Genomic DNA, 25744 nt, shown 5'->3' with positions numbered 1-25744 from the left:
ATGATACCAAAGATGATTTATCGATACTTGGTAAAAAGTATCGATATATTTTAATGGATATCCATACTTTTTTTCATTGTTTGAAAGATCATAAAAACATAATGCAAAAATAGTATCAATATAAAAATGATATCGATAAAATTTAAAAGGTATTGCTATATTTTGAAAGGTATCGATACGTATTGTTTTTGTTCAATTTTTTTATTCAATTCAATGAGCAAAATTGGTATCGATAAAAGTCATATTAGTATCAATACTTTTTCTAAAATATCGATACTTATTATAGGGAGCAGTTTTTCAATTGATTTAAGATTGTTTCAATCAAGTTCAAGAATTTAAAATCATTTTTGAACTTTATTTAAAATATTTTAGAGTGTTCAAAATATTTTTTAAGATGTTCGGAAGTCTTGAAATAATTTTTATACTTTGAAGTTAATAATTTCTTTGTTAAAATAATTTTTATTCAAAAATATTTTTTGTTAGTTATATCAAAATAATTTATCAAATAATTCATGATAATATGATTTGAAATTAAAAGCAAAAGAAAAATAGAAAATACTGGTGAAGAAGTTGCAATCAAGATAGACAAATTGGGATAAGATTTTCCTACCCAACCACATTTAATGCAGAAACCGCCCTTTCAAATCAACACTTCTCAAAAAGTAGACGGTTTCGGCTTCTAAGGAACCAAACCCCATTTCCAATCTGACGTTCCTTGTCCTTTTTCATTCCCTGCACACCTTATTTCAGTCTGGTTCACGCTGTCTCTCCGCCTCCATTCTCCGCACGATGAAGTAAGGGACTCCTCCATACACGTAAGTTAGTTACTCTGTTTTTAGACTCATATTAGCTAAAACATGGGCTAGTTTATTTGCTACATTGTTTGTGTTTGAATTGAATCCATCCAAACTGTTGTGAAATCTGATGAATACCTCTGATATGAACCCCGATCTCTGATCTGTCTATTTGATCTGATTGACATTTTTTAATGATAGTTAATGCATCACCTTCTATTATTGCCTTTCACCACCCCATTTCTGTACTTGTTTTCACCGTCCATAAGCATGCAATGACTTCCGCAGCAAAAGGCGAGCCAAAATTTGGGTGAAAAACTGCTCGTGAAACCAGAACCTCACCGTGTGTATTTCTTGCTACTATGCCAGAGCACGATCTAAAGCTCTCTTTCTCAAAGGCACCATCAAAATTGATTTTAACAATCGATCTAGTTGGGGGTCTCCATTTGGCCTTCGTTCTACTCCTAATATACTTCCTAACCTCCGTATCATCAAGTTCCCTCAAATACCAGCCAATAGTATGTGAGATATCCTTTCCAGACTTTTGCTTTCTCTCATGTACTATTTTATTTCTTTCAGACCAAAGAGTCCACAGAGCACATCCAAACATTCGACTCTGATGTTGAGAGCTCTCCGCAAAAACTCGGGTAGGCCAATCCAAGTGCTCCATATCTGGCCTATTCAAAACCTAGATTACTCCTAAACAGGTCCAGACTTCTATTGATGTAGGACACTTTCTAAAGACATGGTCCACATTTCTCCCCCACACCGAGGACATCCTATATTCACTACCAATTTTCTTTGTCCCAAATTTGGGAAAATAGGAATAAAATTTATTGCAATTTTTTAGATTGTAATTTTCACTTTAGTTGGAAGCTGTAAGTTCCACAATTTCTTATAAAAAGCTTTAGTAGCGGTCTGTAATGCATTAAAATTAGGGCCAAAGTTGCTTGTAATAGTTTATAAGCACTGCGGACGAAGAATTCACCTGAAGATTCCCCTTGCCACACCACTAGGTCGTCATGACGCTCCTTTTCCAAGGGAATCTGTAATATCCTGCCCGCATCTCTTGCTGAGAAGGTATTGAAAATTACTTCCCTTTTTCCATTCTCTGCTAGCTTTATCAATAAAATATGTAACAAAAGACACATCATTACTTTGCATGTTATCACATAATCGATAGTCAACTGAAGCTGGAATCTAGCATGCTCGGAAATTAAAATATTGTCCCCCGAACCAAGCTTCCATCCAAAACCATCTTGCAAAAGACCTCTTGCTACCCATATACTCTTCCACGAATAGGTTGGTTGGTTCCCTAAACATGCGTTTAAAAAAATCAGAATCAGGAAAATATTTTGCTTTTAACACGCAAGTTAATAAAGAATCAAGACGATTTATCAATCGCCATCCTTGTTTTGCCAATAAGGCAATATTGAATTTCTCAAAGTTGTGAAAACCCATACCTCCATCTTCTTTCAACTCACATAGTCAAGACCATTCACACCAATGTATTCCTTTTTTTCCTGTCCTTTTTGCCACCTGAATTGTGGCATGATACTATTTAATTCCCTACATAAAGTTTTGAGTAGTAAGAAACATGCCATCGAGTAAGTTGGACTAGTTTGCAATACCAACTTTATAAAAACTTCCTTACCCCCTTGAGACAGGAACTTCAAATTCCATCCATCGATCTTCTTCTTGAACCCGTCTTTCAAGAGCTGAAATGCTACTTTCTTCCGTCTCCCCACCATGTTAGGTAAGCCCAGGTACCTCTTAAGATCATTTGAATACTAAACTAAAAACCTTTTCGAAATCAACACTCAAATTTCTTTTGGGGTATTTGAGCTATAGAAAACCGTTGATTTGTCTTAATTCACACATTGGTCTGAACACGATTTATATTCCTTCAAAATACCCTTCAAAACCTGAATTCCTCTTTCATTTGCTTCACCGAAAAGGACATAATCACCGACTAAAAGTAAATGCGAAATTTGAAGGCCTCATCTACTAGTTTTTGCCCCTTTAATCAAACCCTCCTGCAAAGCCATGCGCATAAGGGTAGAAAGACCCTTACTGCAAATCAGAAACAAGAAAGGGTTTAATGGGTCTCCTTGTCTAAGCCCCCTAAAAGGCCGAAAAAACTCACCCATTTTTCCTTTATTGCTCACTGAATATGACACTGTAGAGACACATTTCATGATAAGGTCGACTCACCTTACATCAAAACCCATACGTTCCATCTTTGCCCTTGTAGAGCCCCATTCCACTTGATCATAGGCCTTACTCATATCTAATTTTAATGCCATAAAACCCTTGCTCCCTTTTCTTTTCTGACAAAACATATGCAATATTTAATAAGCAAGTAACACTTTGGGCTTTATTAATACACAGCTCCAACACCTTCTGAAAACGATTTGCTATTGCATTAGCTATCATTTTATAGACGAACACTACGAAGGCTTATAGGTCTGAAGTTTACCATGTTTTTTGGATGCAACACTTTGGGGATGAGTACTATATTTGTGGTGTTAATATCATCCAACTCCAGTCCTTCATTCAAGACTCTCAACGCAGAATGAGGTTACATCCTCTCCCACAATATGTCAACATTTCTAAAAAAATATGGCCAGAAAACCATCAACCCCGAGGCTTTTGTCGATCCTATATATCGAGCAGTAAGCATCATATTCAAATCATCCAAAATGCATTCATCAATTCCCAATAAAAGAATATATGTTTTTTTGTAACCATCTACCATCGGTCATTTCATATAGCGCTCCAATATATGGCTCAATTATTTATCTTTTTCATCCACAACCACTCTGTACTTTTGGTCTCCATTAATTGAATCATCAAAGTTAGTCATACATTTAAAAGTTTGAAGGGTATATATCCATTTTAAGACTCTAATTGTTAGGTTAATATGCAGAGTAAAGCTGCTAATTAATAAAGGACTTAGTTGCCTTGTGTTTAGTTGAACTTTCATATTATAGTTCCATTAAGGTATTATATGTTTGCTTTTATTTTTTTTTTCTTTATCAATGTTTCTTTCATATTTTTAAGAGGAATAGAAAAGCAAAAAATATATATATATTTTGAAGAAATTTTATTTTATTTTATAAAAAATTTACTTTTCTTTCTAATTACATGTAGTTATTAAATAAGTTTTCTTTTACCAAATGTAATATAGTATGTAAGATAGTAGATATATCAAATTATCGGCTAAATGTAGTAATATTATATTAATGGCTCCGTTAAACCAAATTAGGAAAAATATAAAATTCCCACGGATAATCGGTCCATGCAGCTTTAACCACGAGTTACATGGTAAAGTTGCTACAGGTAGTAGCTAAGCTTCCCTTCGATTGATTCGATAGCCTTAATGGGAATGTCCTTGAATTACTCCTAGATGGGGAAAAGAGAGAATGAGAGAGACAAATATATACATCCAAGGAATAAAGAAATCATATTATATATATATAAACATGATAGGGTATTTGGGATTTGGCAAAACCATAAGGGTAACTTCAGTTACAGCACAAATCATATAAACCCATCATCATCATCATCATCATCATCATCATCATCATTTTGCCCTGGGCTAAATGCGAAAAAAAACCCAACAAAACTACCCCTACCCTCTCATCCATATAATGCAGAAACAAACACATTACCACTGCTTAATAATGCTGGAGATTTTAAGCCACAATCTCACGCTATTAGAAACTGAACTACTTCCATAATTTCCCACTGGCCAAGGCAAGCAAGCATCTAGCTAAAGGGGGTAAAAACACAAACTTTATCCGTCTTAGATTATGCTTCAGTAGCCACCACCCCTCGAGCGACCACCACCACCCATCCTCTCACGGCCACGGCTAAAGCCTCTACCACCTCCACCTCTACCTCTTTCATAACCAGCACCTGCCGCAATAAAACAGCCAAATGAATTTTTTACAGCAATTTGAGATTCATTCATCAATGATTCTATTCTGCGTCTACAACTTATTTCAGTAAGATTTTGGCTACTTTGATAGGTGCAACTGCCATGCTCTCATAACCAAGTTATAACAAGCAAAAGCCATCATTCCAAATTAAAAGATTATGGGTACTATCATTGTGAATTTCCTTTGAATTCTACATTACAACTAACATCTAAACTAGACATTCTTTTGCTTGATCTACTCTCAAAACTTTGTTTTACATTCCTTATATTGTAGGCAATATGATTTATATTGAAACGAGTGAAAATCGATAGCGGGCTGGTTGACGAGTACAGATGAGGAAGGAGCAAGGAAACCCAAGTTCACAAATTTAAGACAAGGAACCTTCACCTATGAACTGTTTTTATTTTAGCATATAAAACTTCTCAAAGTTATAAAATACCACTCCTTCAATAAGCTATTAAAAAGTATACTTACCACGATAACCCCAACCTCTTCCTCGCCCACCACCTCTGCCCCAGTTTGAATATCCACCATTATCTATAAGAAATAAGTGAAGTATAAAGTGTGGTCTAACTAAAACGCAAATTTTTGCTTCACAAATGTAAAAGTTCAATGAAAAATGTCAACAATTATCATAAAACTATTCAAAATCAATATATTATACCTTGATAATTTCCATAGCCACCCCTGCCCCAACTCCGCCCTCTCCCTCTGCCTCTACCACGACCCCTACCTCGGCCATATGAATCTGCATTTAAAGTACAGGAAATGAGTTGAGCTTGAAATGAACAAAGTTCTTAGAAAACAGTTGCAGAACTACTAGTTCAAGAAAACACCTTCATTAACAGCATTATATGGGATACGAGCTTGTTTCAGCGGTTGCTGCTGCTGATAATGATATTGTGGCTTTGGTTGTTCAGCATAATGTGGAGCTTGATACCTGGAGTCACACAATTCAAATCATACCAGCAAAGACTTGCCTCAATCAAACAAGCAACATAAAAAATAATTCTGCATCACAGGCTATTAAAACATGTAAGAACTGGCATCTAGTGTTATATCAAACCCCATCTAAGCATAAAATTAAGTAATACAATTGGCTACCAACAGACATCTCATCAATTTACCATCCCATTGTTGAAAAAAAAAAGCACAAAAAAATACAAGACAATTTAGCCTACCCAACAGAGTTTTTGTTTAGTTCTCTGGTTGACAAGGTAATAGATATCATTGAGACATGGCGAGTCATCTCCACACTGCAAACAAGATAAGACATACACATATGTATTAAGTATAAACTCGACACATTGTAAATAGGGGTAGTAAAGTAGGAAACTTACGGAACAAGGCCCTCTTCAATAGGCTCCCACACATCAGTTATGCTCACCGAGCTAATGGAAGTATCTTGATGCAAGCGAGGAATCCGTTTCTGTTTCACAATGCAATTCAGTAATCACGAAAAGTGGCAAAACACAATGCAGGGATGATCAGTAAGGACATCACAACCTTTAAAATCTCGGCAATGGCTACTGTCTTACTGATTGCCTGTCCCATTGCTTTCAAGACAATTTCCTTCACATGCTTGTCCTAAAAACACATCATCGAAACACTTGAATACAAACAACGAATATAAAAAAAAGGTGCACCACTGGCAGAATAGTCTAATAAAGCTATTATTCAGAGTGAATCAACATAAAAATAGAATAGGCAAAAAGCAATAGAAACCAGCTTCAAAGAAAAGGTAGCAGAGTCACATAAAAAGAAAATTCGATGTTTAAGATTTGATTTCTTCCATATTTAGCAAAGTATATGCTGACAACTAATACCAACTCATCAATAGTAATGGACTAATAGAATGCTAAAAAATTCTAACCCCAAATTTTATATTAGCTAAAAATAACACACAAGAATAGAGCAGATATTAGCTAAAAATTGTATCAAATAGCTTTATTCATAACAAGAGGATAGAACCCATTGAATAGTACAGGGATTGAACACAAACAACTCTGATAAACAAAGATACGCAATGCAATCATTTTTCTCAAAATCAGGAAAGAGAAAACCCAAAACTATCGAGCAACTAACACTTAAAAGATACCGACGTCAAATCCCTAAACCAAAAACTCATAAAAGAAAAAGCAAGTCCAAAAAGACAGCTATGGAGGCAAACAAATCCATAGAAGAAAGCTACTCAGTACAAGAAGAGAAACCCTCGAGCAGGAAATGCCAAGAAACAAAAATGACAACAAGAATGAAGGTCAGTGGAAAAAAAGGGTGAAGATAAAGAGGGAGGGAACCTGAAGAAGAGCAATAGCATAGTTGATGTAGTTCCGAATAGCACCTTGGGAAGTGATTCGGATCTCATTCTCGTTAATGGGTGATTCAGGCTTTGGCTTCTCTACTTTCTGGTATCTATCCATTGGTTGTTGATGGTGGAATAGTGGTGAAGCAGTGAGAAGAAGAAGGAAAACCCCTGATTTAAACCCTAGCCAGTAGCAGAAGGAAACAAAATGTTGGCTGTTAAGCGAATCCCTTTTTTCTTCTTCCGTGGCCTTGCTTAAATCTTTAGCTAACTTTCTCCTTCTCGGGTTTTTATTGGGTTGGGGTTTGCTCTGGTTTTATGCAGAGAATAACCTTTTATTTTTTACACTCGCTACAGGAAAGCGAGTTGCACACACGAACGGCTTAGATTGGTTGATACTATGTGGCCCCTAACCCTTGGGCCCAAGCTTTCTTTTGTTTTTTATTTTTTTAGCTTGAATATATTTTCTTGGAAATCAAGAAATGAAGAGTAAAGTAACCCAAAACAAAATTTTAATAAAATGTTTTAGAATTTTCTTTCTTCTATGACTAAATTGGGTTGGGTAGGATTATTGTATTACATTACTATAATGTATGATCAGGTTAAATTTGTTTATATTTATAAATGGTTAATTTAAATTTATTTTAGATTTATCCATAATTTTTAATTTCTTTTAAAAAATTATCTATAATTTTTATGTTTTTTTCAGTAAAAGAAATTTGGTCAACAAGAAAATTCAATAAGAAAAATTATAAATAGATTGTGCCTGTTAGGATTGTTGTTCATTAATGTCTGCAAAAATAATGCAGGCCATTCAATAATCCTAACCTTTACTTGAGAGGAAAAGATTTAAGCTGAACCATTACTCCATAAAAATTATTTTATTCATACAATTCACATTTCAAATTCTGACACAGAAAAGAAGCACAAATCTATTTCAGAACAACAATTTCAATACATAGACACCAACATAATAGTTAACTGAATGAAAGGATCGATTTTGAGGGATTATCGATCGAAAGAAGAAACTAAAGCATCCACAAAACACTCTGTGACCTTATTTCCTTGTGAGACTCTGCAAATAAAAAGCTAACAATGTTTCTCAAAAGACTATTTAGATGCAAGAGCTGGCAGATGAAGAACTGTACAGTAGCAGGCATCTTCAAGCTCATCTCGGCATGAAAGCATGATTCTGTTTTGCAACCACAATTTGTGGGGTTCTTGATAATCTGTTGTTGGACTTGCTTTTGAGCAAGCTGCGGAAAGATGCAATGTAATTTCAGTAACATCAAGCATTAGACCAGCATAACGCAGCACAAATTGCAAGCATTTGGTAATCGACGACATACTTGGTGTCTTTATTTCAATACCATCTTTTACTCTTTTGGTTAAATGAAGGTCAGTTATTGAAGTAGAACAGTTGACTGATCAGCAAGCATACGCATCCTTGGCTGTAGCACTACTAATCAAATGCAAGATTGCCTAGGTTCAATAGATACCTTAATTTGCAACCGTCATGGTAATATGCAAAACCACCTCTTATAACTAAAATGACTAACAGTGCATCAATCGCATTGCTATACTATCTTCACACTAAAGGACTTGGTATGTGACACACAAACAACTATGGAATATGATGATGTGATGTTAAGTACGTGCATGACAACCAAAAACGGAAGTAAAGGAATTACAGAGCAGTGTACAAATTCAAAAGCTTCTTAACACAGACATGCAAAAAGCAAGGGGCTGAGATGCGAATAGCTAGTGAAACAAAGGTTCGATTATGTCGGTGCTATTAGGAATGAATTGTAAGATGAAGAATGAATTACTGAATAATGACAGATAAAAAGGATAGTTATGGGTTTTAACCCACCAAAAGAACTCTTTGGACATTATTTGCACTTAAGACCAATAACCCAGGTTTTGTTAGCATCTTATGCTCAAAAAATTGCCCCAAGGATGCAACAGAACCTTCCAAATGAAGTCAAGACATCCAGTTTATCCTAGAGCTGGATACAATTCATCCACCAATGACAAACTACAAAAACTGATAGATTCAATCGAGATCACAATCAGTATAAATTCAATCACACTAGAGACTGACCTGTTAAATTCAAAACCATGATAATTCTAATCAAATACCAATGCTTAAATAAAATGCAATACATCAAGCATAAAAGGAAGATAAGAGGAAAAGAAACTCAAGGTTCAAACTTACCAAGGTGATACATAGCTTGTGCCACCCCCAACATCTTATTGTTGGGGGAAAGAATGAGTTAGAGAAACGGTGGAACAAAAGCTAATGACTTTATGGAATTTGTTAACAGGTAATGGCAACTGAGGCACTCTCCTCCAACTGCATTTCCCATTTTCAGCACTGATTTCGCAAAGACATGATGGGTACTTTTGGTGATACTCTTCATTGAATACATATATAAGATTCCCCATTCCAACGCATTTCAAGCTTGCAAAATTTTCATCTTCCTCGCTTTCTACCAAGCTGTGTAACAAGCTCTGCGGCATGATCGAAATCTCGCTGAATTCCAATGTAGTTTCATCGATTTTCCAGAGATTAAACGACGGTCCCCGTGGCGCGTTGTTGCACATCCCGGCCAAAACAAGCATGTCGTTGCACGGAATCAAAAAGGAAAAAATGACCCCTGGTGGCCTGAGAGTTTGAACCTCACTCCAAACGCGGTTTCGTAAATCAAAAGAAGATACGAAGCAAGAGTAGATCCCAAAGACGTAGAATTTGCCCTTGAACAAAGCTGATGAAAGAGATTGGCTTGAGTTCCCGGACCTGAAATCAGCCGGCAAAGCGGGGCAAAGCTCCCAAGAATCACGATTCGGGTCATATATTTCAACAGCCAACCTGTCTTCGATATCAACCAAGCCACCAATGAACCTGACTCCACCGACGACGATGAATTTGAAGCCGAACCCACCGGAGGAACCATCGTAGAAGACACCCAAAAGAGGGTTAAGCCTGGAGAACTTCAAGGGCGAGGTGAAACGCCAGGCGGATTTGAGAACTGGGGTGTAGCTGAAATTGGGAGTGGTGGTGAAAAAGAAGCCATTGGAGCCGAGGAAAGCAGAGGAGGAAGAGGGGTCATCAAGGCGAGGGAGAAGAAACCAGGCGTTCGACAAAGGGTCGAAGGCGAAAGACTGGTTGTTCCGAGAAGAAGTGTTGTGGAGACCGAAGAGGAAGAACCAAGGGTAGGAAAGGCAAGGGGAAGTAAAAGAAGGGGAGGAAATAAGAGAATTCCAGAGCTTGCAAACGGCGGAAGCACGGAGGAGGGAAGGGAGAGGAAGGGAAGAGAAGATGAGTTGGGTGAGATCGAGGCTGAGAGAGTTGATGTTGGGTTCTTTAGGGTTGTGGTCTGACATCGAAGGGAGGAAGAAGACGGAGAGGTAGTTGGAATTTGGCAATGAGAGACTGAGAGGTGGGTGAAAGAACGTGGCTTTCGAAGGAAATGAGAAGAAAAAGAGGAAAAAGAGGATTAAAGTTAAAATATGCGGTTAGTACATTCACTTTTGTAGAATTTGAGATTTAGTCATTGTGTTGGACTCCGATCATTATCATTATTTGTGGTTTTTGACCTTTGGTTAAAATTTATTAATTTACCCTTTTTTTTCAGTCAACCATGTACTATGCCTTAACAAGAAAATTTAATCAAAATTTCAATTTAACACATTTTAACAAAAACTACTAATAGTTTTAAATAAAAGAATAGATTTAGTTTTTAATTTTGTAAATACATGGATTAAATCTTAAATTTTGTTAAAGTGTAGCAACTGAAAACATATTTTAACCGATAATTATTTATGGTTTTGGAATTTGGAAAAATGAAATTGCCATTTTTGGATGAAAATTTTGTAAGTTTAGTTCATTATAGTATTTAAATTTAATTTTATAATTTTTTTAATTTACAATTACAATTATAAATTATATATATTCAATTAATTATAATTAAAATAAAGTAAGCTAAATTATACAAATGGTCACTTAATTATATCTGTCTTCCTGTTTTAGTCACTCATAGTTTGATTGATAACAGAAAGCTTTTTTCTAATTAGTATAATAACTCATTTAATCATTAATACTTATATATTCTATCGATTTGATCTTAATTCTAAATAATTTAATAAATTTAATCCTTCACAATGACAAACTCTATTAGTTTGATCCTCAAACTTCCAAACCAAAACTTTCAACTTTTAAAATAGAGACATTCCATATTTATTAATTGTTGTATTTATGGTTGAAATTATACTATTCGGTACATAACCTTTAAGAAATTAAATGTCATATTTATCTGTAAATATTCTATGTCAATATGCATTGATTTTTTCTTTTTTCCAAAAGTATTAATTTTTTCGTTTATATTTTCTTAAATTCCTATTTTGGGGAGACTTCGACAAATAAATACTTAACTGCTGGGAAACCAAGCTACAATCACTTACGGGTTTATTTTTCATATCTTTTTTTTGAACAATCTTATTATAGGTTCTAATCATATCTATTTTTTTCATATATATATATATATATATACAATGCCTAGAACTACTTATAGCATCTCCCCAACCCATAAGTAAGAGGATAATGCGCTTCAGCGCACTCGAACTCACATCTTCCTGCATTGACAACAATGTCTATATCAATTAAGTTAAAACTCAAATATTCACCACGAGTATATCAATTATTCACCCATTTTAATTAGTTATTATTTAGTATCCAAATAGTAAATTGAGCCAGTTACTACCATATCCAAGCAAAAGTTCGGAAGAAAGGAAAAAGAATTCGAACTTTTCTAACTTGACGTGAATAATGTTTAAAAATTGCATCACTATTTTTTTAAAATATTTTTAATAATCTAGTCATATCTATTATTTTTTAGATAATGTTTAAAATTATCTATATTTTTTCTCAACACGTAAATAAGAGAATAATGCATTTCAACGCACTCAAACCCACATATTCTACATTGACAATAATGCTCATACCAATCAAGTCATTAATTTTTTAACTTTTATATATAAAGAATAATATTTACATCGGTATTTCATATATATTAAATATAAAAAATTGAATTAACATAAAAAAGAAAAAAAAAAGGTTCAGGTCAGTTAAAGCACTGATATAGATGGAGAGAAAATAAAGTTGGAAATTTGTCACTTAGAAATGAACTCATTTTACTTCAAAAGGAAGAAAAAGAAAATGGGTTGGTGTGAAACCAAAAGAAAATGACTAATTGAGTAAACAGTGATAAAAATAAATTTATTTTATAAAGTAAATTGTCTATTTAATTTGATTGAATAATGATGAAAATAAAATTATTTTATAAAGTAAATTGTATTATTTTAAATGTGTTTTATTATTTTATATATTTTATATAAAAAATAGCAAAATATTTGAGCCTGAACCTTTATCATTTTTAATAATATTTATACCTTATTTTTTGCTAAGTAATATTTATATTTATCATTCATCCAAAGTTTTTCATATGTTTTGTTATCATATTTTTTATAAATATATTTGTTACTCTATATAACATTTGCAATTCTTCCGGATAAAGAACATAGAAAATACCATTTTCTTCTTTGATTTTTAGGCAGAAAGAGAGTACACTAAGCAATTTTTCTTGGGAAACAAATGGGCATAAGACTTGTTGCTACAGCATGTTTGGTTCGACGGAATGGCCATTCCATTTCGCCCCTATTCCACGCGCTACAGTGACCCGTTTGTTTGGTTGAAATTTGACCGCGGAATAGCTATTCCGTGTGGGCTCTATTACGCGTAAATGCTGCATAACCATTCAGAGGGTCGGGCGCTGAATGCCTATTCAATGGCTCTCGTAATAGCTTTTTTTTTTTATTTCGGACGAAAATCTCCTCCCACTTCCACTCATCATTTAGACGAAAATCTTCTTGGGTTTTCATAAAATGTATAGAATACTCTTTGTTTTTGGATTTTTGGTGTGGCGGATTTACGTGTGCTAGAAAATATGGAGAAATCGATGTTGAAGGCGGAGTTTTCCAAAGAAATGTGCACGTCTCCCACCGTGGAGCCCAGCGATTGTGGGAACGGCGAGACTCCGATTAATTATCAACGATTGTTGTTAGTCTTCTTCCCTTCGCTGTTTATTTTCTTATTCTTTCCCCTCTTTGAAATTCTCTATCAAAATTGTCATCTGTATTTTACCCGTTCCAATGAACATGCAAATATCATGTGGAGAAAGGATTAGGTTATGCTTTTTCTGATGTATATGGGTTTGGAGTTTGATTTCCATCTTTTTCTATTTTCTTCTTCCCAGACAATCTTGGAGAAGACAGCCCTGTGTTTGAAAACTTGTTTGAATTTTGTCAAATTTATGCTGGTGGGACAATAGGTAAATTTTGATATGGTGGGTTGTTTCTCTTAATTTGATTTGTGCATTTTCAGTTGTAATTGATTGTCATGGCTGGCAGATGCTGCAAGAAGATTAAACAATCAGTTATGTGATATTGCTATAAATTGGGCTGGTGGTTTACATCATGCCAAGAAGTGTGAGGCATCTAGCTTTTGTTACATCAATGACTTGGTTTTGGGAATCTTTAAGCTTCTGAAGTATCATGCATGTGTATTATTTATTGATATAGATGTTCATCATGCCCGTGTATTCTAGTTATAGACGAACTTAGATTCATGCTTACATTGCTAATGAAAATTGATTTTAGAGTTTTAGTAACCCACATCTAATTTTTTCGACAATCTGATGAACTGGCTAAAAGTGTATCCAAAATCATCGATTCTCAATTTGCAGACCAGGTGGATATGTCTGAAGTGCAGGTATTGCTTACTTCATAACAAATTCATTTTGCAACATTGCTTCTGTTGATTCTACAAGGTCTTGCTATTTTACACGATGAATTTTCAGCGGTTATAACAAAATCTTTAGTAACCTTTGTGCATGGCCAGGAAACTAAATTTGATGCCGAAATGGCTGCAATGACCTGTGTTCCATGGGGTACCCTTGAAAGCGTTGGGGACCAATCAGGGTAAGATGCATTCATTTTTAAGATTTTAATTTCACCCAGGCTAGGGTCAACTTTTAAAAGCCATCTTATTGTCTTTGTGGCAGATATGTCAATGGCATAAATATGATCCTTAGTAGTAGCATTCCTGTACTTGGGAGCATTCTTTCACCTATTTACTTCCAGTTCTTCTCATACCAGTAAATAGGGGTGTTGCACTATGTCTCTTAACATGGTTTACTCTTACTATTTCTTTTTCTTCTCTCTTTCCTTTTGTAGATAGATATTTTGTGCACTTGCTTATTGCTAATTCTTGCAGCTTGCATAATCGGTTGGCCCCTAATTCTACATGAATATTTTCAAATGCAAGCAGTATCAAAAACTGGAGCCCAACATGTACTTTTCACATATTGTTTCTCTCAGTTTCCTTCTTGCTTTATTAATCATTCTAACCACTAATTAGTTTGATTAATGTTGTAGTCTCTGACTCTGTGTACATTGTGAATTTTGCCCTTCGGTCAACTTTTTGAATTTTACCCCATTTAAAGGCTTTTATTAATAATTCTAACCACTCATTAGTTGGCTGTTTGATTGGTGCAATATTTCCTAGCTAAATTGTTACCGCTAATTAAATGTAGCTTATAATATTTTTTTAGTACATACTAACTATTTAAACATATCAGGTGAGGTCAAAACTTTCGACATTTGGATTTGGTGGGCCAACTGAAGTTACCTACGGTGGTAATGCCTTGAAGTTTTATGCTTTAGTGCGTCTAAATATAAGGAGAACATGGCTTATCAAGAAAGGAGAAGAGGTATCAAACTCGCACCCTTTCTTTCCTATTCAGTTTGTTGGTTGGGTTTATGTATAGTGGGTAAACGCATATAAATGGTTTGTTTATTTAATCTTAGCTTGGTTGAAACTCTCTTGATCAACCTGGTAAAATGTCCTTTGAACTGTCTCTTACACTCCCAAGCAAGTTAAACATGTAGCTTTATCTGCAATCTAGCAAATCTCACTCTTGTATATGTTCTATGTCTCATTGTGTTTTTGAAATGTCTAATCTGTAGACTATTGGAAGTCAAGTTCTTGTGAAGATTGTGAAGAACAAGCTTGCCCCTCCATTTAAGAATGTTGAATTTGAGCTTGAGTTTGGCAAGGGAATATCCCGGGAAAGGGAGATCATAGATTTGGCAACGAAACACAAACTTGTTACAAAGTCTGGCGCATTCTACAGTTTCAACGACTGGAAACTCCATGGCAAGGAAGCCTTCAGAAGGTTTTTAGCTGAAAATAGAAGTGCTCTTGAAGAACTTGTGATGAAACTTAGAGAAAAGCTACTTGATGCTGAGAGCAAGAAGGAACGACAAACAGATATCTCGGATGATTGTGGGGGTAATTGTGGCGTTGAAAAGTTTTGTGTATTCAATGGATGAGATAATACAGGATCTTGTTTCAAATTTTCAATGGCATCCGACTGTCTTTCTCTCACATTGTCCTATTTCCAGCCATATTTACCATGTTAACAAGGGAGCAATTTATATTTGAAAAATTGCATTGTATAACTTAGATTCTTACTTAAATTCTGAGAAAATTTTCTGCTATCTAGCGAATCTGTTCTCTGCAATTATGAAATCATAAAATCACAGATTAGTAGTAGTCCATTGAGGATTTGAGCATCACCATCATTATCATTTTGTTGCACATAAAATTCCCAAAGAAAACTTTTTACCATCTTTCCTTTTGTATGAATTTGTAAGTGTGATTTTTATATTAAAAATCGAATATACCGGTAATCACCTAAAAGACCTGACACAATTAATTGACTATATAAGTCAAAATTTAAAATAACCAAACTGAAATTTTGGATTTCATCGGTTTCGTTGGTTTTGAATTTTTCTCTCAACCTGAAAATCTTTTGTCAATTCATAGTTATTTTTTTTCCTAAGTTAACTTTGATAATTAATGTATTAAAAAGAGGGGATTTTTTTAAATGGAAATGTTGGTTAAAATATTAATTTGATATCCCGTATGATAATTTATATATACTTTATTTTGACATAATTTATTTGTCTTATACACATCAAAAAATAATTTAAAATTTATAAAAATATTCAAATAAAAACAAATTTATAAAAAGCTCATAATTTAAAAAAAAAAAATGCATGAAGTACTTGTGAATTGTTATTTGTCATAAAAGTTGTCATGCTTAAAATTTTAATGTTTTAGTCAATATAAATAATTCAACTCTTTTTGGAAGATTGATGGTCAAATTCAATTGTTTTGAAAAGGTTCAAGGTCAAATTTAGTTAAAAAAAGAATAAATGTTAAATTAACAAAATAGGTAAACATTAAGAGTTAAATTTATCATTATACATATATAAAAAAAATGATATTTTAGCACATTAAATATATATTGCAGTTTAAAAATAATAAAGTAGATTATATATTATTTTTATAGTATTATATATTATGATTTTTTAATTCATATAATAATAATTATATTAAGAATTTTATTAAATTATATTTAATAATAATTTTGTTAAAATATGGTTAAATTATTTATTATTTTTATTAAATTATTTTTAATAATAATCTTATTAAAATTTAATAACAATAACAATAATCATCTACCTAACAAAAACTCTGCTAAGGGTACTCTGGTCATTTTAGCTTTTTTCTTTATGCTATTACAACATCCTTCCATTCAACCAAACATAAGAATACTATTAGAGTTCTATTCAATTCCATTCAACCAAACAGTTGAATAACTTATTACAGCTCTATTCCATTACAGCTCTATTCCATTACAGTGAACCAAACGTACTGTAAGAGTGGTTATAACTACAAAACCACGTACGGTTTGCAGGTACGGAATAGAATAGTAATGAAAAAGTTATTCGGTAGGAATGAAATAGAGACATAATACGCACCTTAACAACCCATATAAGTACCCTCTCAGTCATTCATCAATGAGGGAGGGATCTTTTGGCCTCTTCAACAACCTTTGAGCACTTGACATATTCAGCCTCGTCCTTAGCCCTCTGCTTGTTCTCTTCAGCTCTTCGCCTTTTAAGGTGAATTGGCCTCCATAACACCACCACATCGTCCTCCCTGTCATCCTTATGGTACACTGTATTAACAAAATAATAGTGGTAGGTTTAGTTGAATGATAAAGTATAAATATTGAAACTTTTAGAGGTTTGGATTCAAATGCTATTATGTGTTTTATTTATTTATTTAAACGATATAGAATGAGAAAAGCACCTTCAAATAATACAATATACTTTGTAAGCTAAAAATATTTTCGTCATAATTCAACTAAGTTACTGTTTGATTGACTTATGACATCAACAATATCAAATGATGAATATATATTATAAATATTTAAAGACTTGGTTAGAACTAATTTAGATTGGAAATAGTTTGTTGAAATCCGCTCGCGTCGTCAACATGTTGGTAAAAGCACCATAGAGGCCATTGTACTAGGAGTTAGGTTGTATTTGACCATTTCTATTAAAAAGAGAGAGGATAAATTAGTCCTTAAATGTTAGATCAAAGAGTAAATTGACTCTTTTTGTTAAAGATTTCATCAATTTATACTGGTCAAGATTGATGTGATTGACAGAATAACCAAATAGCGACACGTGGTGTGCCACATTTACCTCATATGGATGTAAAAAGATCAATCTTTAACATTAGAAATAGAAGGAATTTTTAAGTGAATGACCGTTTACTATTTGATTTAATATATATAAAATAATTTATCTATTTTTTGAATAACAAGAATAAAATATAATTTAATTCTTACTACAACGATTTGTGTGCTTTTACCTCAACATGTTTAGTCACCTTGGACCCAAATTTTGTCATAATCAAATTAATGAACAAATTGAATGTTTTTATAATAATAAGCCTAACAATCAAGGAAATGCATGCAATGTTTGACCCAACTCTACAAACCAACCAACTCAAGGAGTCCAAGTCCAAACTGTTTGTCCATATTCCATAATTGGGTTTTTAATAGATTATCATATTTATTTTTGGATATAATTCAGATGATCGTTTTAGAGTTTATCCACCCTAATTCTTTGGAAGTTAATAATGTAATATAGGGAAAAAATCTATATATATATTTTATGTTTAGATATCCTTTTCAAGAATTATATTTAAATATTCACTCAACCCTCAAAAGATTAAAAATATTAAAGATAAATATCAAAAATTAAATTGAAACAAAGCGAGATGGGACAGAGATGAATATAATCAATATTCATAGAGGTGGTAATGATTTTCAAGATTATGCATCCATATTGGAGTGAGACGAGTGGTGGAGCTAAGTGTGCCAACTATGGAGCGGTGATGGATTTAATGATATTCACCTCATCTTGCTCCATCACCATTCCTAATCTTAATATTGCCTTCAATATTCGTTTGATGTTTTTTTTTAATAATTAAGTAAAAAAATTAAAATTTTTTTAAAAAAAAAGACAACTTTAAACCAATGAAAAGATGATAAAACATTATATTACATGTGAATTGATTCGATAGAGACATAGTAAAGAAATAGAATGTAAGTATAATATTGTAAAATTTTAAAGATTACTTTAATTTACTTAAAATGTTATTATGCAAACAAATTCTAATTAAATGTTTGTAGTTAGAAATTTAAATTATCAATTTTTTATAATTTGAGTAATTGAATTGAATGAGTAATCTATGTTATGAAGAAACATTGCTTGTGACAAAGGCATGTACTAACGAGACGCATAGATACAGTGCCTATATTAAGCTTAAAAAGCCTGTTTTCTAACAATAGATGGCGTTAACTTCATGCGATGGAAAATGGATTGAAGTCGGTGCTCAGCTTGGGCACGTAGGTCAATAATCTTGAGTAGTCTTCGATGTTACATTTCAGATCCATAGCACTGATATTTCTACATCTAACTGGATAATACCTAAAATATCTCAACAAATAACCAATCAACTTTAATTAATCAAATCTAAGCCTATACCAATGGAGTATTTCTTTTCTTCCCCTTTTTACACTCCCCCCCCAAAAGAAAATTTTCAGCTTCAGCCTACCATCACCTCCTCTTTATCTCATATCGTCACAGCTCAAGCACCACAACTGTGTCCACAACAACATACAAACATAATTAAGTGACTTGAACACCATAAGAATACATAGACACACATATATATACATATATATGTAACTCTTACATTCAGAGTCTGTAGTTATCCAATTCCCTCTCCTGCTACAACAACGGTTTAAGCCATGCATAGGAGTTGAATTCAATGATAATATATTGCAGGTTTCATCATTTCTCAACGAAGAAGTCACTGTGATTCCAGAATAGGCTGAGGAAGTAGTGGAGGAGCTCTGGACATCCCATCTAAAGCTTATCTTAGGTGACTCATTGCTCAATTGATCATGATCACCCGACACTCCTTTCATTGCTTCACGGCTCCTAAACTGTAAAACCTGTCAACAAATTTGAACTCTTTTAAACTACACAATCCTTAAACAAATGAAGATTTCGAAGACAAGTTTTTTCATTTACCTTTCTGCCGATGAACTTCCCGCCTAATTTCTCCGGTTTCTTAGCAGCAGCCCATCTCAACAGCTCCTTCATTCTAGACATGGTTTTGGTTTTGTCCCCTTTAACCTTTTCTTTCTTTTCAATGGTGTTGCATTGGTCATTTTCCGCCGGGGGTTCATTTAACGGTAAAACTACCTTGTCCCCTGTACGAGTACCTGAATCCGACTTTGGACTAACACTGAACCCTGTAGCGATATCTTGTTTCTTCTTCATCTTCATGGATTGAGCCCAATGCTGTTGTTGTCCTCTATGAGAAGAGCTCCTCACTCTACTCAAATAGATAGTACTATAGAAGCAGGCCCTCGCAACATCTCTATTGCATGGAAATATGATTGGCTTAAAGTACTTATTAAACTTCTTACTTTTTGATCTTCTATGCTTTGAGAAAACTATGTCTTTGGATTTATCTTCCTGATCTGCAAACAATTGGAAACAATATTAGACTCATTTTCAGACAATAACATATATGGTTAATTGGTTATAGTTGACAAGATATATATATATATATACACACACATTTTTGCTTACCTTCAGTATTTTCCCTTCCTTGTTCATGTGCTACCTTAAAGAGCCATTGAAGGATCTGCTATATATAAATTCACAAATGAAGGATATATAAGGTCGAGGACAATGCTATGCTGAATATCTTGTTAACCATATATATGATTTTTGAATTGCTAATGAACCAGCTCACCTGCATTTGTATTTTGCTTTGATATTTTGTCTTTGAAGGGGAACTGAATAAATTATATAGTATTGGAAATGAGTGAAACTCTACTTTGTTTCAGCAAAATCTTGGTCAAAATGGACAGCTCTGAGAGATCTATGTGGTGCTGTCAGTATTGCTTGAGATTCCTGTAGTAAAAAAAAAAATGAAGCACTTGTGAAGATGAAGACAAAAAGAAATTTGAGAAAGGTGAGTGAGTGTTTGAGGAAGATGATGATGAGACAACCAAGCAGTGAGTGGGGAAGGGTTGGCTTGAGATCCATAGTAACATGGGCGAGTAGTATTATATAACATATGCTCATATGATGAATTTAAGAGGGAGATAAGTTTTAATTTAAGAACCAGACCTGGTGGCTTTTGTCTTTGCCATACACTTGTAAGCCCGTGGTTGGTCAGTCCCCGGTGGTCCTGATATCTTGACCTGAAATGGATCATCAGTTAAGATCAGGGTCTCAAAATCATCATATTAGGCCAATAATGCATTTAAGAGCTAAACTAAGCCAGGCAGCAGATTTTGGTTATAATTTGTGATGGATACTTCATTGTAACAGCATGTTTGTATATACCCCCATGAATGAAGGTTTTAAACAGTAATGTGTACCAAAGGAACATGTAATGTCAGAATAAATGTAAATGTTTATTCCAGAAACAGTGTTAGCATGTGAGCAAACAGATATTTTAGGAGACTTGAAAATCCGGTGGGGACAAAGACAATGACCCCAGTTTTTGTCTCACATGGCAAGGTAAAGAAGAGATGCCACATAGGGCCATAGTAGTTAGTTGTTCATGTTAATGTAATAATATGATGTTACAAGAAATTTGAGGCCAATCTTTAATGTAATAATATGATGTTACAAGAAATTTGAGGCCAATCTTTGCATGACTTTCAACCTCTCTAATTATCATTTTCCTTTCTCACAGGGAAAGGGGGAGGGGGACTAGTCTTACAAAATTTTGATGGAAGATGGAGTGAATGGACGTGTCACTGTGTTCACCATTGCCTAAATTGGATTTTCGTTTCAAGTGTTCCTATATTTATGTTGGGAGAAGAATGTAGATGGGAGTGAATCGAGGAAGCAAAGGGATAACGTACATCATGGAATGTCTAGATATATTTTAGAACCTTGCACCTTTTTTATATAATTCAGTGAAAAATTTGCATGAATTTCAAGTTGATTGATATAAGATTGTGTTTATTCTCTCATTGTAATATAATTGTTCATTTATATAAAAAAATCCAAAAATTTCAATCATGGGGAAGAAGATCACGTTTTGTTGGGAAGACTAGGGGTATAACAAAACTAGAAACGAGACAAAATACAATTTTCTGCCAAACATTTGATGGCAAAATTTTTGCCAACGTAATGTCAAAACAGGAAGAAGACATGAAAAAGATAGTTCGGTGAAATCTTGAAATAGTCGATGAGCTATGAATACAAGAAAACTTGGACCCAGAAATCCAAAATTGGAGCCTGTTGGGCCAACTGAGCCTGTTTGATCTTATGAAGTTGTTTTCACTAGGATATTTTAGTCATAAAAAAAGATTGTAGCCCTTTAAAGAAGAAAACAGTGTTGACAAATTAAGCTTCAAAATTGGAGCTTTTTTGTTCTTCTTTGTTTTTATTTTTCGCCGGAACTCTCTTAAAAAGCAATGGCAAACAATCCCTCGCAGCTTCTTCCGTCAGGTGACTTTTTTTTTTACCCCTTTATGTTTTTTTCCTTCACTTTCTCGAGAAAATCAGACAGAATATCAATTTGGTTTTCTGGTTTTTTTTTCCTCTGCAGAGTTGATAGATAGGTGCATAGGGTCCAAAATATGGGTGATAATGAAAGGGGACAAGGAGCTCGTGGGTACTCTAAGAGGCTTCGATGTTTACGTCAACATGGTCCTCGAAGATGTCACTGAATAGTAAAGTTCTTTCTTCCTTCTTTTCTTCTTTGAAGGTTTTGATTCAGATATTTCAGCTCAGACTTTCCCTGCAATGTTTGACTTTGTTCTGTATTCTAGGGTTTCTCACTAGAAAAAATGGGCTACAAAATTAATGAGAAAGATATCAAGTTGTCTGGGTATTATTAGTTATCATGTTTGTATCAATACTTTGGGTAATCTCTATTTTCCCCTTAAATTACTTAAGGGTTCAAACTTTAAGCTCAGGTTTGAAGCAAATTTCCCATGATTTGAAGCTTTACTTTTCATCGTCTGGTTCAAATGTTGAAATTATTTGGAATCTGCATAAAGTGAGTATGGCTTTTAAATTTGGGATAGAGTAGGTTTTCTACTCTCTTTTTTCTATGCCAATTGATACCTTGTGGTGGAATTAAGGTTTTTCAGTCACCATTTTCGTTACTGTTAATGTTGTGTCAGTAAGAATCCTCATTGTTGAAGGGACATGTTGAGAAATAATTGTTTTGGTCTGAAAATCCGCTTGCTTTGCCAGCCGCATGGCTCCTTTTTTCATTTAAGTTTCGTCCCGATTGATCTTCATAGTAGTTCGCATATCTTTTTACTAGGTGGTGATGGTTATTTCTTTTGAGAGTGACAAGATGTTTGGTTTGTTTTTTCTCACATTGACTTGAAAATAATAGTGCTATACAAGAATATGCATAATATATATTTCATTTTGACTTTAATGACTTAGTAACATGTCTGCCTCATGCTCGACCGCGTGCATAAGTGATTCTCGAGTGTTTGCCCCCCTTAAATAGGATATCCCTCATAGAATGTGCTGATGTTATTTGCTTCTATGCTTCTTTTTTGCATATCACAGTGAGATCACCGCTGAAGGAAGACGTATCACAAAGCTTGATCAAATTTTGCTTAATGGAAACAACATCGCCATTGTAAGATTTTGTTTACACAATTTGGATTACCAGAAACCAAAGGCCACAGCTTATAACGGTTTCAAATTTCTTATACTATTTCATTTTGTGCAATGCAGTTGGTCCCAGGAGGCTCACCTGATCCCGAATGAAAGTGTTAGCTCCTCCCTGTTTCGTTTAATGTTATTAATTCCTGGCCATATTCTCAGTTTTAGTGAGAAATCTGGCGCAGAACTAATTAGTTAACTTGGATCACTGTAAGATTCTCGAAATTTGGTGGTAGGGCAGAGTTGGCAACATTTACTGTCATGGTTAATGATTGATTATGCTTATCATAACATTTCAAATGCTTTTAGGTCTAATGTTACTTTATTGGTCCATCATCCTTGTTAACTAGTATTATATTTGCTTAGACGGATTTAGCCTTAAGAATCAAAAAGAGCCAGGTTTGGCATTGTTGCAGTTAAGCTCATTGATGCAATTAAAGAATAGTCTGCTTTTCCTTAAGCAATGGGTCTCAATGCTTTTGCATTCTGGTGGATATTATTTGGCAAATAAGTACATGTTTTAGGCCAAATTTTGCTATTGGTCTCGTAAGTTGTGGATTTATTTCATGTTTTTTAATTTTATCATTTTTAGTCCCTATGTTTCTTAAATTTAAAATTTTAATCTTGACTCAACGGTAATTAAAAGGGTATACTATCAAAAGTCATTTTTGTTTATCTCATATTACATTTTAATCACTGAGCCGTTAATTACCGTTAACGTTGTAACAGTAAGTAGAAGTGATGCGTTAAATTATCATTTCAAACAAAAAATTTAATGAAATGTATCATAAGTAATATTAATAAATAATATATTATTGTGAAAACAAAGGTAACCCCCAAAAGGTAAATAATAAAAAAACTCAAGATATTATCTTCCTTTCCAAAATTAAACCAACTTTTTTTCTTCCCATTTTTCCAGACTTTCTTAGCATCCAAACACCCAAAAGAGTTGATGAATAAAATCACAAAAAAAAAACATGCCAACGATTTTAGCGAGGGTTTTGATATAGCAATCGGTTATTTCCTACTTAGTAGCTTTTTCTTCACCGAGCTTATCCATAACGATAAGTCAATGCTCATAATCATAACTTAAAAATAGTCGGGTCATTTTAGTTAGCAGTTGGTCACTAAAGTTCGACCCAAAGTTGAGCAAATAGTAATAGGAGTTTTCGGAGCGATTGACGTAGCACCTGATGGAGGTAAAACCTGTTGGGGCGAGAGGGAGATATTGGACGACGTGAGAAAGAGAGGTAAGAGGGTGACAAGAGAAGCGGAGGGAAGGGATGAGAGGAGGATGAGTGATGGATTTGGAGGATATGAGGCATTGGGAGAGGAGAAATGATAGAGTAAAGTGACGCGTGTGTCACGAACCGCAATTCAAAACCCGTGACCATTGTACAAAATGCATCCTATAGAGGTCTATCGTTTAGATGGAGATCATTTGACCCACGAGAGTTGGCCTAATTCAAAGAGTTGTTGACAAAGCCTGTCCGTTTAAAGCTTGAGTGACCCAATGATGCAGATATGAAAAGTTAGGCTACATTGGTAAATAGGGAAACTAATCTTAGAAGATGGGTGAGAATAATATCTTGTAAGATTAGATATGATTTGATTATGTAATCTTGTAAATCCCTTGATTAAAGGGATAAGCTTAATCTCGTTCATCGATGTACCTTGATCTAGACAGTCGATTTTGGGGAGCTCAACTATAAATAAAAAGTATCCCCCTCACTTATAAATCATCTATTCATCCATTGTATTTTTTGAGAAATTAATATAATTGAGAGTATTTACTTAAACACATTTTGTGCATAAGTTTTTTATGGCTATTCTATTCTTTTGAGTCTTCTTTTGATTCATGTTGCTTCTGCTATATAAATTAGTGCATTGGAAAAATTATTTGTGACTCCTCACTTTGTAGTGGTTAGGCTGACTTAGGCATGTTTGGAATGAAAAGATTGCCTAAGACTGCACAAATTGCGAGACTAAAGTTCTAGCCTCGTGATAATGGTATTTGAGCCTGGGTTGCGAAGGTATCGTTAAGATGTCGAAAGAAGTTGCTTATCAGAATGAGTCAAAAGAGACCTATTGATGGGCCAAAAAACTAATCCTATTGAAGGAAAATTTGTCGGGTGTAAAAGAACGAGTGGCTAATCTTTAGGAGTCCATAGGGACGTGAAGGAATTGCTCTAGGACTGGCGGGAATAATCTAGGGACTATGTGAAGATGTCTCTAAATTCCAATGTGGAAAATGTATAAGAGTTGTTAAATTCCACTAGGAATAAGCTGACAGAGAAGAATAATGCTCTCGAGACCATGATGATGGCTTTGAAGAAGGAAACAATGGCTACGATGAAGGCTTTGAGCACAAGAATAGAGGAGCTCAGGGAAAGCTTGCCTTGTGTCGAGCAGCCGTAAGTAATGGAGTGTCGAGTGTAGCATTCAATTGTGAGGTAGATGCCAAAAGCCAAAAGAGTTTACGGGGACAA

At 34.2% G+C, this 25744-nt stretch overlaps 5 protein-coding genes and 1 long non-coding RNA gene across 25 annotated transcripts; 3 read left to right on the top strand and 3 right to left on the bottom strand.

Moving 5' to 3' along the window:
• Positions 1 to 549: 549 nt before the first annotated feature.
• On the top strand, positions 550 to 5206 carry LOC107924452 (uncharacterized). 2 transcript variants are annotated; one of them, XR_005904890.1, is made up of 3 exons: positions 578 to 815; positions 1374 to 1874; positions 5012 to 5206. It is a non-coding gene; the product is annotated as an uncharacterized lncRNA (long non-coding RNA). The 2 variants fall into 2 exon arrangements; XR_001691782.2 differs by lacking the exon at positions 5012 to 5206 and having other exon boundaries at positions 550 to 815; positions 1374 to 1986.
• LOC107924451 (ribonuclease P protein subunit p25-like protein) lies at positions 4251 to 7331 on the bottom strand. The gene is made up of 8 exons (XM_016854909.2): positions 7036 to 7331; positions 6245 to 6325; positions 6079 to 6167; positions 5920 to 5994; positions 5575 to 5678; positions 5403 to 5486; positions 5213 to 5275; positions 4251 to 4715 (listed from the first exon to the last, which is right to left on the bottom strand). The coding sequence occupies exons 1-8, from the start codon at positions 7156 to 7158 to the stop codon at positions 4615 to 4617; spliced, it is 720 nt and encodes a 239-aa protein (XP_016710398.1). The 5' UTR covers positions 7159 to 7331; the 3' UTR covers positions 4251 to 4614.
• Positions 7332 to 7902: 571 nt separating this feature from the next.
• Positions 7903 to 10638, bottom strand: LOC107924395 (F-box/kelch-repeat protein At3g24760). Of its 3 annotated transcripts, none has more exons than XM_041081195.1 (2): positions 9259 to 10638; positions 7903 to 8499 (listed from the first exon to the last, which is right to left on the bottom strand). In XM_041081195.1, the coding sequence occupies exon 1, from the start codon at positions 10425 to 10427 to the stop codon at positions 9294 to 9296; it is 1134 nt and encodes a 377-aa protein (XP_040937129.1). In that variant the 5' UTR covers positions 10428 to 10638; the 3' UTR covers positions 7903 to 8499; positions 9259 to 9293. The 3 variants fall into 3 exon arrangements, with proteins under 3 accessions (XP_040937129.1, XP_016710319.1, XP_040937130.1); XM_016854830.2 differs by having other exon boundaries at positions 7903 to 8296; XM_041081196.1 differs by lacking the exon at positions 7903 to 8499 and adding an exon at positions 8506 to 9087.
• A 1921-nt stretch (positions 10639 to 12559) lies between these two features.
• On the top strand, positions 12560 to 15659 carry LOC107924310 (DNA repair protein recA homolog 3, mitochondrial). Of its 16 annotated transcripts, none has more exons than XM_041081186.1 (8): positions 12603 to 13158; positions 13355 to 13429; positions 13509 to 13869; positions 13999 to 14078; positions 14162 to 14289; positions 14374 to 14450; positions 14738 to 14869; positions 15126 to 15659. In XM_041081186.1, the coding sequence occupies exons 6-8, from the start codon at positions 14418 to 14420 to the stop codon at positions 15489 to 15491; spliced, it is 531 nt and encodes a 176-aa protein (XP_040937120.1). In that variant the 5' UTR covers positions 12603 to 13158; positions 13355 to 13429; positions 13509 to 13869; positions 13999 to 14078; positions 14162 to 14289; positions 14374 to 14417; the 3' UTR covers positions 15492 to 15659. The 16 variants fall into 16 exon arrangements, 13 of the variants coding, with proteins under 13 accessions (XP_040937120.1, XP_040937123.1, XP_040937121.1 ...); XM_041081189.1 differs by having other exon boundaries at positions 12621 to 13158; positions 14162 to 14264; XM_041081187.1 differs by having other exon boundaries at positions 12621 to 13158; positions 13979 to 14078.
• A 3095-nt stretch (positions 15660 to 18754) lies between these two features.
• Positions 18755 to 21049, bottom strand: LOC107923235 (uncharacterized). Of its 2 annotated transcripts, XM_016853449.2 has the most exons (6): positions 20736 to 21049; positions 20356 to 20516; positions 20190 to 20247; positions 19623 to 20077; positions 19282 to 19543; positions 18755 to 19186 (listed from the first exon to the last, which is right to left on the bottom strand). In XM_016853449.2, the coding sequence occupies exons 2-6, from the start codon at positions 20359 to 20361 to the stop codon at positions 19167 to 19169; spliced, it is 801 nt and encodes a 266-aa protein (XP_016708938.2). In that variant the 5' UTR covers positions 20362 to 20516; positions 20736 to 21049; the 3' UTR covers positions 18755 to 19166. The 2 variants fall into 2 exon arrangements, with proteins under 2 accessions (XP_016708938.2, XP_016708939.2); XM_016853450.2 differs by lacking the exon at positions 20736 to 21049 and having other exon boundaries at positions 20190 to 20244; positions 20356 to 20695.
• Positions 21050 to 21917: 868 nt separating this feature from the next.
• LOC107923065 (sm-like protein LSM5) lies at positions 21918 to 23675 on the top strand. Its single transcript, XM_016853274.2, has 4 exons — positions 21918 to 22073; positions 22174 to 22297; positions 23157 to 23229; positions 23328 to 23675. The coding sequence occupies exons 1-4, from the start codon at positions 22040 to 22042 to the stop codon at positions 23358 to 23360; spliced, it is 264 nt and encodes an 87-aa protein (XP_016708763.1). The 5' UTR covers positions 21918 to 22039; the 3' UTR covers positions 23361 to 23675.
• The last annotated feature ends 2069 nt before the right edge of the window (positions 23676 to 25744 follow it).

Source organism: Gossypium hirsutum, chromosome A11 (assembly GCF_007990345.1).
Source record: "Gossypium hirsutum isolate 1008001.06 chromosome A11, Gossypium_hirsutum_v2.1, whole genome shotgun sequence".
NCBI classification, from domain to species: domain Eukaryota; kingdom Viridiplantae; phylum Streptophyta; class Magnoliopsida; order Malvales; family Malvaceae; genus Gossypium; species Gossypium hirsutum.
The sequence above is the reverse complement of the archived record's forward strand: the minus strand, read 5'-3'. Positions and strand labels throughout refer to the sequence as shown.

What these genes read in the sequence shown, in the direction of transcription:
- LOC107924451 (XM_016854909.2), bottom strand. Translation starts at nt 7,158, where the DNA reads ATGGATAGATACCAGAAAGTAGAGAAGCCAAAGCCTGAATCACCCATT. An exon ending in ATATAATGCTGTTAATGAAG is followed by an intron (nt 5,487 to 5,574) that starts GTGTTTTCTTGA and finishes CTTTAAATGCAG; the next exon opens with ATTCATATGGCCGAGGTAGG. An exon ending in AAGAGGTTGGGGTTATCGTG is followed by an intron (nt 4,716 to 5,212) that starts GTAAGTATACTT and finishes TTATTGCGGCAG; the next exon opens with GTGCTGGTTATGAAAGAGGT.
- LOC107924395 (XM_041081195.1), bottom strand. Translation starts at nt 10,427, where the DNA reads ATGTCAGACCACAACCCTAAAGAACCCAACATCAACTCTCTCAGCCTC.
- LOC107924310 (XM_041081186.1), top strand. Translation starts at nt 14,418, where the DNA reads ATGCAAGCAGTATCAAAAACTGGAGCCCAACAT. An exon ending in CAAAAACTGGAGCCCAACAT is followed by an intron (nt 14,451 to 14,737) that starts GTACTTTTCACA and finishes TAAACATATCAG; the next exon opens with GTGAGGTCAAAACTTTCGAC. An exon ending in TTATCAAGAAAGGAGAAGAG is followed by an intron (nt 14,870 to 15,125) that starts GTATCAAACTCG and finishes TCTAATCTGTAG; the next exon opens with ACTATTGGAAGTCAAGTTCT.
- LOC107923235 (XM_016853449.2), bottom strand. An exon ending in AGGAAGGGAAAATACTGAAG is followed by an intron (nt 20,078 to 20,189) that starts GTAAGCAAAAAT and finishes AATTGTTTGCAG; the next exon opens with ATCAGGAAGATAAATCCAAA. An exon ending in GGAAGTTCATCGGCAGAAAG is followed by an intron (nt 19,544 to 19,622) that starts GTAAATGAAAAA and finishes ATTTGTTGACAG; the next exon opens with GTTTTACAGTTTAGGAGCCG.
- LOC107923065 (XM_016853274.2), top strand. Translation starts at nt 22,040, where the DNA reads ATGGCAAACAATCCCTCGCAGCTTCTTCCGTCAG. An exon ending in CTCGAAGATGTCACTGAATA is followed by an intron (nt 22,298 to 23,156) that starts GTAAAGTTCTTT and finishes TGCATATCACAG; the next exon opens with TGAGATCACCGCTGAAGGAA. An exon ending in ATGGAAACAACATCGCCATT is followed by an intron (nt 23,230 to 23,327) that starts GTAAGATTTTGT and finishes TGTGCAATGCAG; the next exon opens with TTGGTCCCAGGAGGCTCACC.